Below are 10020 nucleotides of genomic sequence, written 5' to 3' on the forward strand. Positions count from 1 at the left end.
TGAGCTGAAGAAGTTGATTCTAGGTAGGACGTCCATCTTGATTATTGATATACGTGCCTGTACTGAGTTTTTAAGTTTCGACCACCTGACAAGGTCGTATTTGATTTTGTTTTGGATTTTTATGTAATTGTGCTTCACCGTTTGGCTTATGGTGGGGAATATCTCAACTCCCAAACATCTAAATTGTTTTACCATCTGTATCTCTTTTGGGAGGGTTATATTTCTTTTTGCAGGGGCGTTAAGTGGGAGGAAGGCCGACTTCGGCCAATTTATCCTAAATCCCGATAGATCTCCAAAGTCCTCAATCAGCTTGAGAAGATGAGGCAATGCTGTGTTGGGGTTTTGCATGAACAGTATTACGTCGTCCGCATATAAACTAATTTTGTGTTGTGTGCCCTTGATTATGATTGGTTCTATGGATTGGGATTGTCTTATATATTGTGCTAAAGGCTCTAATGATAGATCGAATAGTCCGGGACTAAGAGGGCAACCCTGTCTGGCTGAGCGTGATACCGGAAAGATTTTGGAGATGATTGTACCTGTTGTAATCATGGCCGATGGGTCTTTGTATAATACTTTAATCATATCAATGAATCCTTTTCCTAACCCCATCCTTTCTAATACTGCCCATAGATACGACCATTCCAACCTGTCAAAAGCTTTCATTGCATCCAGGGACAGTATTATTTATACGGTTTTTGTCAGAAACCGTGATGCTGCCCCCCCGCCCCAGCAGAGAACAGCATTAAACAGGACACTAGCCAGGATATTTTGATAGAATACATAGAGAAGTGACCTGCTGATGTCGAAGGATCTAAGTTTCCTCAAATGAAAGTGCTGAGACTGGGCTTTTTTGAACACAGAATCTGTGTTCTGCTTCCAGTCCAGCTTACCGTCCAGGTGAACGCCAAGATATCTATAGCAGGGGTTCCCAATTTTTTTTTTAATGCAGTCAGGCCACTGAAATTAGAAGCAGGCCAGGCCAGTGTTTCTAGTTGCAGCAGCGCAATAGTTAGATAACCTAAGTGGGGAACAACCAGGAGATCACTGCAACTCACACAAGTTGGAGAACTATCTCTCTCTCTCTCTCTCTCTCTCTTGCTCTCACACACACACAAAGGGAGCCGTATGTGATTGGTGGAGGCGGGACCCTTACAAAAAACTGTTGTTGCTAATCATTGACACATGCTAGCCTGTAATAACCCCCCCCCCAGAAAAATCTACTTTGCATTTGATATATTGCAAATATATGCCATCACACACACCAGAGCATGAATGGGAATGGGCTTTAAAATGGGTCAGAGTGACTCCGGAGCGAGAGCTCTCCTCCGCTCTGAGCCGCTCCCAGCCGCTCAGTGCACACGATCACACAGTGGTTTAAACTGATGTAATATACATGTAGTACAATGCCAAAGCAATAGGTGGCGATGTAGTTAAAACATGAAGGCCATTTGCAACCAATCAGAAGGGTGAACGCGTCACTACTAGGGATGGGTACCGAATTCGGTACTTTTAAGGTACCGAACCGAAACACGTCGGTACTACCGAGTATCGATTCAAGTGAGATACCAAAAAAAAAAAAAAAAAAAAAACTTGTTGTGATTATTGCATAGTATAGTTAGTAACAGCAAGTATAGCATAGGGACATAGAAGTAAAAACGGTCTATTCTACTTATTACTATTACTATTTACACAATCGTAGCGGGCATGGCCAACCGCATTTCACTGTATGCCCTGGTATGTATGTGATGAATAAACTCTTGAATCTTGATGTATGTATATCGTTGTGTGCAGGGCCGTAGCCAGGGTTTAGAAATTAGGGAGGTCCATTTATTTTTTTTGGCCCAGACCGGCCCACTATAATCGGTCGGACACCACCCAGCCAGGGTTTAGAAATTAGGGAGGTCCATTTCTGGCTTGACTAGACATTAAGGAGAGAGAGAGATGATTACAATGAACTGGTACATTCAGGTCCAGAATTGTTGGAATTCCCTGACAAAGATGTGCAAAAAGCTGTACAATTTAAACAATACCATACTGGTAATGAGCAAATAGTTGTTTATTCAATTAATGCATGGAGCTGTTCCATTTTATACTAACTTCATTCATTCATTCATTCATTCATTCATTTGGTACTAACTACTCAGTTCATACAGATTTCAAGTATCCAAATATCAATGATGAATATTGCATAAGGTTTACACAGTTATCACCGGTTTGTTTTATATTCATGCTCAGAGAGGAGTAAGTTAGATCTTTGTATGTGAGTTATATGGCAATTAAATCAATGGTGTGCTTGTTTGTTACAGCCGGCCACTAGGGGGCAGCGTCTCATTAGTAGTGCTGATCAGCTTAGATGTGACGGTCACTCACAGTAACGTGGGCTTATTTTAGCCAACGCGATGCTCACCAAATAACGTTATAATTAATATTATTATCGACATCACCATGGCAGAGATGGCACACACAAACTACCTCAGGTTCCTCCAGCTCACCGTCCCTCCTCGGCCCTTCTGCCTGGCTGGCTACCTGAGGCTGTGTTGAACTTGTTGCTGCACCTGCACTAGTATTATTGTGGATGACGACGTTGAAGCAGCAAACATGTCTGTGATTTTATTATATTTTTCAGCATCCACCTCTAGTTTTCAGATTTTTTCCGCCGGCAATTTCTCCACACCCCCTTTACGTTTGTTCTGTTTCTCCATTTTTCCTGTTTCCGCATCTGTTCTTCTAACACGAGAAACAGGTGAGAGAGGGGGGGGGCTTATTAAGAGATGTGATTGGGCCGCAGCACGCATAATGGGCCGCTGTTCCCAGCCTAGTGGGGGAGGGGCTTAGTAAGAGATGTGATTATTGGGCCGGCCCAGTGTCAGTCAGTACCAAATGGGCCGGTCGTTGACCAAACGGCCCACTCGCAAAATTACCGTGGTCCGGACCTCGGTGACCTCATAGCTGGCTGCGGCCATGGTTGTGTGTTCAAACTGTTCATATGTATGTGTGTGTGTGTGTGTGTGTGTGTGTGTGTGTGTGTGTGTGTGTGTGTGTGTGTGTGTGTGTGTGTGTGTGTGTGTGTGTGTGTGTGTGTGTGTGTGTGTGTGTGTGTGTGTGTGTGTGTGTGTGTGTGTGTGTGTGTGTGTGTGTGTGTGTGTTTGTCAGAGCTGTCGGAGGTGTTGTGGGCGATGGTGATGAGGTTGGGGCTGAGGATCACCAGCAGACTGGGTGTTGTCTTCCTGGTCCCTGTGTTCGGCTTGTTCGCCACGCTCACTGTCTCCATCCTGCTGGTGATGGAGGGCCTGTCCGCCTTCCTCCATGCTCTGCGACTCCATTGGTGAGTGTGACTGCAGCTCAGAGTAGGAAAGTAACAATGTCACAATGGGTTACAAATAGGGATGTCCGATATTATCGGCCTACCGATATTATCGGCCGATAGTGGCATTAAAATGTGATATCGGAAAATATCGGTATCGGTATCGTTTTTTTTTTACATTTCTATAACCTTTATTTACCCAGGCAAGCAAGTAAGAACAAATTCTGATTTTATTTATTGTCAAAAGTATGCATAATGTTGTGTTAATTCCACAACAAGAGATATGTAATGTTAATTACCTGAAATTATTCCGTTTTTTGGGGGGGGGGAAACCCTGCATATATCGGTATCGGTTGGTATCGGTTGATATCGGTATCGGAAATTAAGAGTTGGACAATATCGGTATATCGGTATCGGTAAAAAAGCCAATATCGAGCAAAGGTTTAACGCTTTCACTACCACACTACAGAAGGTTAACCCTTTTACTACCATGCTACAAAGGGTTAACCCTTTCACTACCACGCTACAAAGGGTTAACCCGTTCACTACCACACCACAGAAAGTTAACCTTTCACTACCACACTACAGACGGATAACTATATAAAATTGCTTAATTTTAATGGAATCAAACTGATTCTTAAAATCCTAATGTAAGGCAGTAAGGCAGATATTTCCACGCATTATTTGTCATGCCTGATCTCTGCCAACGACGAGAGGGCCTACCTGGAAGAGGTAGAGAATCTGTCACAGTGGTGTCAGGAGAACTGCCTCTCCCTGAACGTCAGCAAAACAAAAGAGATGATTGTGGACTTCAGGAGGTCGGGGGTCAAGGACTACAGCCCCCTCAGCATCGACGGGGCACCGGTTGAGAGAGTGAACAGTTTCAAGTACCTCGGAGCCCACATATCCGAGGACTTGACATGGACCACACACATTGACAGTGTTGTGAAGAAGGCACGACAACGCCTCTACTTCCTCAGGCGCCTAAGGAAGTTCCAAGTCAGTCAGAAGATCCTTAGGAACTTCTACTCATGTACAATAGAGAGCATCCTGACTGGCAACATCACCTCCTGGTTTGGGAATAGCACTGCACAAGACCGTAGCAGACTACAAAGAGTGACACGTTCAGCCGAACGCACAATTGGAGGGGGGCTTCCCACCCTCCAGAACATTTACAACAAGCGGTGCAGGGGGAAGGCGAAGAGAATCATCAAGGACTCCAGCCACCCGAACAACTGCCTCTTTGAACTGCTGCGGTCAGGCAAGCGATACCGGAGTCTTAAGGCGAGCACAGAAAGACTCAGAAGAAGCTTCTATCCCCAGGCCATCAGGCTGCTCAACGAACAATAAACACTATGCAACAACCATCAATTGCACATAGCACACACACCCACACGCACACACTCACTTAAACAAACAACACACTGCAGCACCCACTCTCCACACTTTAGATCACACAAACACACTTTATATTTATTGATAAAGGATTTGCACTACAACTCGTACACCTACTGTAAATTGTACCTAAATTGTACCTCATCCCATTTCTGCTTTGCACTATATAGTATTGTATATTAGTACACTGCATAGTATATTGTTATATGGTAACTCAGTTACGTCTATTATTGTAACACTTCCTCCGGTCCTGGCCCTGTGGGACCAGGACTCAGACAGTATTCACAAGTACCTCCCATTAACAATAACCCTCAGTCTACATTGCCACCCGGTGGGCTGATGCCAATCTGGCATCAGCTCACACACCAACTTATTGTTATTTATTGTCAGTTGTGTTTGTTGTGTTTATTATCTGTTGTCTCCACTTTGTTAGTCTTGTGTTCCCCTGTCTGTGGTTTGTAATTATGTTTTAGTCTGGTTGTTTGTTATTGTTTTCCCAGTACTCTGTGCTCTATTGTTTCTGTCTACCACACCTGTGTCTTGTTTGTAAATTACCCTCTGTGTCTTGTCAATTAGTCTTGTGTATATAGTCCTGTCTGTCCTGCCCTGCTGGGCGCGGTCATTGTTAAATGTTACCTGTGTCGTGTATGTACCTTGTGTGTTAGTAAACTGTTCATCGTCACGCTCTGTCTCCGGTCTCATCTATACTCTGCCATCTGGGTCCATCATGCCAAAGAAGCGTACCAAGCGTAACAATTATGCATCGAACATTGTACATATGTCTATACTGAACACTGTGACCTCATTTTTTACTTCTAATTTACATGCTATACTATGTTATTTTATTTCATACTTATCTTGCACAGTCTCTGGAGCGTAACAGTAAGAAGCATTTTGTATAAAAGTATTCTGTACTTCTGTATGACAACTATTAAAGAAACTTGAACTTGAACTTGAACATGGGTGAATTGTGATGTTTTATTTGCATTGTGTTGTTGTAAAATAGTTTTGTATTGCTCATCTATAACATGGTATTTAAAACAAATATTTATCCGGAGCAACCTAAAGGGCAAACAAATGTTAAAATGACACAAGAATTTTAAAGGTCACGACAACATGTAAAGAAGACTAAATATTACAAGATGTACAGTACATTGCCTACTTCTACCATTGTCTCTTTATTTCCTGTAGCTGAACGTTATGATGATTCTAGCTAGTGTTGATATTTCCAAACCATATAAATAATGTATCTATGAACACAAAACTATTAGCTAATTATCCATGTAACAAAGATATGTGAGAAATAGAACAAGGTTTGGAAAGTTTGATAAAAGAAAAAGTACAGACTAGATTAGGAATCTATCTTTCTATTCTTATAGTACAGTTTTATTCATTTTATTACTATTTTGTGTTTTCTCTTTCTTGTATTTTGTATATTAATTGATAATTGATTGTTGATGATTATTGATGAATACTCAACAACATTATAAATGAGGGTTACCCCTCAGTGTACATTTTTTGGCAAAATTAAGATTGATGAATGAAAAAGAAATCCCTTTATAGAAAATGTCACAAGCTCATAAGAGTTTGAAAGAAAAAATTGGCATTGGCTTATGGCATAGCTGTCTCCTTGAACTACTGTAGCTTCTCTGCTTCCTTCTGTTTACTGACACGATCTCCTCCATCCCAGGGTGGAGTTCCAGAATAAGTTCTACCACGGGACAGGCATCAAGTTTGTCCCCTTCGACTTCTCCCTGCTGCCCTCTGTCTTCGAACAGGATGGCCTGCTGTGAGCTCCGCCCCGGTGGGCTGTGAGAGGGAGGAGGAGACGGGGACATGGTGAGGACTGCATAATAAAGCTTAAAGGAAATCATGGAGAGTAGAAAAAGAGGAAATAAAGGGAATGTTGTGTCAATGAACTGGAACGGAAAAGAAAACTCCCATGATCCTTGGGGAAGATGGCTGACTGCTAAACGAAGCACACTGTGACGAGGACGGCGGCAAACCTTCCTCATGGTGGATTGTAGCAATGTTTTTTTTTCATCTGGACAGTTTTTGAACTATTGGCTGCACTGACTGCCTTACATCATTTGCAACCATATCCTGCTAACCTCTGACTACACATGGCTTCAGAAATGCTCTTATTTATGTCTGTTTAATTTTGTAGGTGAGATATTGCCACGCATTATTTGTCATGCCACTTGGCTAAATTGGGACGTTTTATTTGCATTTGTATTGCTTATTTATTACATGGTATTTAAAACAATATTTATCCGGAACGACTTAAAGTGCAGACAAATGTGACAATGCCACATACAAGAATTTAAAAGGTTACAACAACATGTACAAGATGTACATTGTCAGATTTTTGTTACAACACATACAGGAAGTCAGAATGTTACACCAACATTTACAGGAAGTTAGAATGTTACAACGCACACAGGAAGTCAAAATGTTAGAACACATACACAAAGTCAGAATGTTAAAAATATACAGGAAGTCACATTAAGCTTGCTGAACCCTAGTGCCATACAGATTTACTCCTGACACTGACAGGGGAGAAGAGATTATTGGTAAAAGTTACTTTCATACTGTAATTTCATTTACTTTCACAATGTAATCGGTTACTCCCTGTTTATGTGACAAAGGCTAAGCTGTGGAGAGGAATAAGACCCCCCCCCCACACACACACACACACACACACACACACACACACACTTGTACCTAAACCTCATGAACTTGTACGTAAACCTCAGGTTTGGACCAATGGGCATACTTAGAGGAACTACTGGTAGTAATGTTTAGATGTAATGACAGTGAGAAGACTGCTGAAGACTTATTATTAAAGTTACAAACAGTTTCAAATAATTACTTCCCAGATGGTTCTGTGTGGGTCAGGTTAATGAAACAGGATTCAGAACAGGTTCCACCTGAACAACCCATCAGGGGATTTGATTTGAGAATAAATTAAAGATAATGGTAAAACAGAGTGTGACAGTAATGTCAGCCTTCACTTTATCATAGAGGACCAATAGGAAGACAGTTTATAGTGGGAAAGGGGGATGTGGGATTTTTGTTTTTAATCTATAATATTTCATTTGATATTATTTTAATATCATATTACAATTTTTAGGGTTATGTCTCAAGAGTGCATGATGGGTCAGTTACAAAATTCTGACATTTTCCATAAATGGTGAATATAAAATGTTTGATATAAGTCCATTTTATCATCTTTTTCGGCTGTATTGACACATAAGAGTACAATATGTACAAGAGACATGGTATGTTGTAACATGCTATTTAGTATGTTGTAACAATAAGACAAAAAGGTAATTTTTCAGGGGTCTTCAGCGCCGGGTATTAGACGGGTACCGTTGTAGCTATGCCACGCTTTAAAGATAGGAGTGCGTCACCTTGTTTGTAGAGCTATATCTATATTCTATATTATAGCTATGGGGACAATACTATGGTCATTTGACAGTGACTTTCTTCCATCCAAGATGCAAAAAAGAGATCATTTTTCCATGCATACGTTCGCGCGTTATCCCGTGGTGAATATAAGTATAATTTCAGAGTGATCTGAGGTAATTCCCGAAAGGCTGAGTTATAGCCTTATATACGTGAATTCTACTATAAACGTTGGCATTTTTTGCCTGACACTACTATTCCCAAATCATATCTATATAATAGGTATTATGTTTCATCATGAATGCATGAAAGGGGGGGGGGCACGATCAAGCTAGAATTGACGTCAGATAGTCCTTACCTGTGATCGGGAGTATTCCAAAAATAATATTCCAATTGTTTGATCGCCATCTGGTCCATCTGATGTCCATCTGGTCCACGACATAACCCACCACAACATATGGATCGGGGGCATTTGACGCGCTTCAATGCAATCGGGAGAACCGCTCGACTCGCCCGACCCAGAAAACTGCGCCTGGAGACATTTCAGTGTAACACAGGGTCTGGAACAGGGTTTACTGCACTCTCGATACTGCCACCTGGGAGGATCTGGCCGGTACTGCACCCTCAGGGTCGCAGTATGCCTTCTAACGGCAACATACGGGTCCCTGGCGCGTCTATGCCAAATACAACGCAGTTCGGTTTCCGGGTTCCTCTGATTGGCCACTAAGCCCACGTGACCGCGCGCTAGCACGCCCCCCTTATCGCCCACTGCCGCGCTGTGAAGCGGAAGAGCCAGCGGGGCGACGCGAGGCGGTGGTTTCGCCGCTGACTCTGTCCAGCTCCAGCAGCAGCGGCCGTCTTCTCTCCGAGGCGGCTCGTTCTTATTAATCCCCCATTGTTCAGGTCAACATGGTCGCACAAACACCCGTTGGAGGAGTAGTGGGGGAGAAATGAATGAATGAATGAATGAATGAAAACTTTATTTAACAGATTGCAGAATGGGTACAATACAGTACGGCGCAATACACACAATTGTTAAGGGGATGCAGACCAGAGAAAGACGTTTGTCTTGTTTACATCATGTTAATGTCATGTATGTTGTGTATGTCATAAATGTCGATATGAATTGAAAATGGGGGACCCTGATGTAAACAAGACAAATGTCTTTCTTTGGTCTGCATCCCCTTAACAATTGTGTGTATTGCGCCGTACTGTATTGTACCCATTCTGCAATCTGTTAAATAAAGTTTTCATTCATTCATTCATTCATTTCTCCCCCACTACTCCTCCAACGGGTGTTTGTGCGACCATGTCGACCTGAACAATGGGGGATTAATAAGAACGAGCCGCCTCGGAGAGAAGACGGCCGCTGCTGCTGGAGCTGGACCGAGTCAGCGGCGAAACCACCGCCTCGTGTCGCCCCGCTGGCTCTTCCGGGAGCCGGGGAGAAACCACCGCCTCCGCTTCACAGCGCGGCAGTGGGCGATAAGGGGGGCGTGCTAGCGCGCGGTCACGTGGGCTTAGTGGCCAATCAGAGGAACCCGGAACACGAACTGCGTTGTATTTGGCATAGACATTGAATAGAATATTAAAAAAAGGAAAAACGATCAAATAACAAGTATACTCGTTGTTGGCGTTCAAAGGATGCATGGCGCCCAATAACGAGTATAATCGTTGTTGGCGGGGAATGAGTTAGATGAGGAGGAGGTGACAATTGTACAGCAGCCATCTTGATTCTTTCTCTTGACAAAATGTTTAACTCTGGTGGTTTGATTCCCTGTGTCATAAAGGAAAGATCAGTGTGTGTGGGGGGGGGGGGGTTATCCTCTCCACCGAACCCTCAGCTGTGGACAACCTCTGGCTAACAGCATTTTTCCTTTTAATAAGCAAAGTTAAAACAACAAAAACGT

General features: G+C 42.8%; 1 protein-coding gene across 1 annotated transcript in view; it reads left to right on the forward strand.

Moving 5' to 3' along the window:
* Window positions 1–6495, forward strand: part of atp6v0a2a (ATPase H+ transporting V0 subunit a2a) — a gene marked incomplete at its 3' end in the record, with an annotated part of 60711 nt that extends 54216 nt beyond the window's left edge. The window contains exons 19-20 of the mRNA XM_084324383.1: window positions 3157–3328; window positions 6393–6495. Coding sequence (XP_084180509.1) covers window positions 3157–3328; window positions 6393–6495 — 275 coding nt within the window. The remainder of the gene's footprint in view (window positions 1–3156; window positions 3329–6392) is intronic.
* Between the last annotated feature and the right edge of the window lie 3525 nt (window positions 6496–10020).

Source organism: Notolepis coatsorum, assembly GCF_963971535.1.
Source record: "Notolepis coatsorum genome assembly, chromosome: 11".
In the NCBI taxonomy this organism is placed as follows: domain Eukaryota; kingdom Metazoa; phylum Chordata; class Actinopteri; order Aulopiformes; family Paralepididae; genus Notolepis; species Notolepis coatsorum.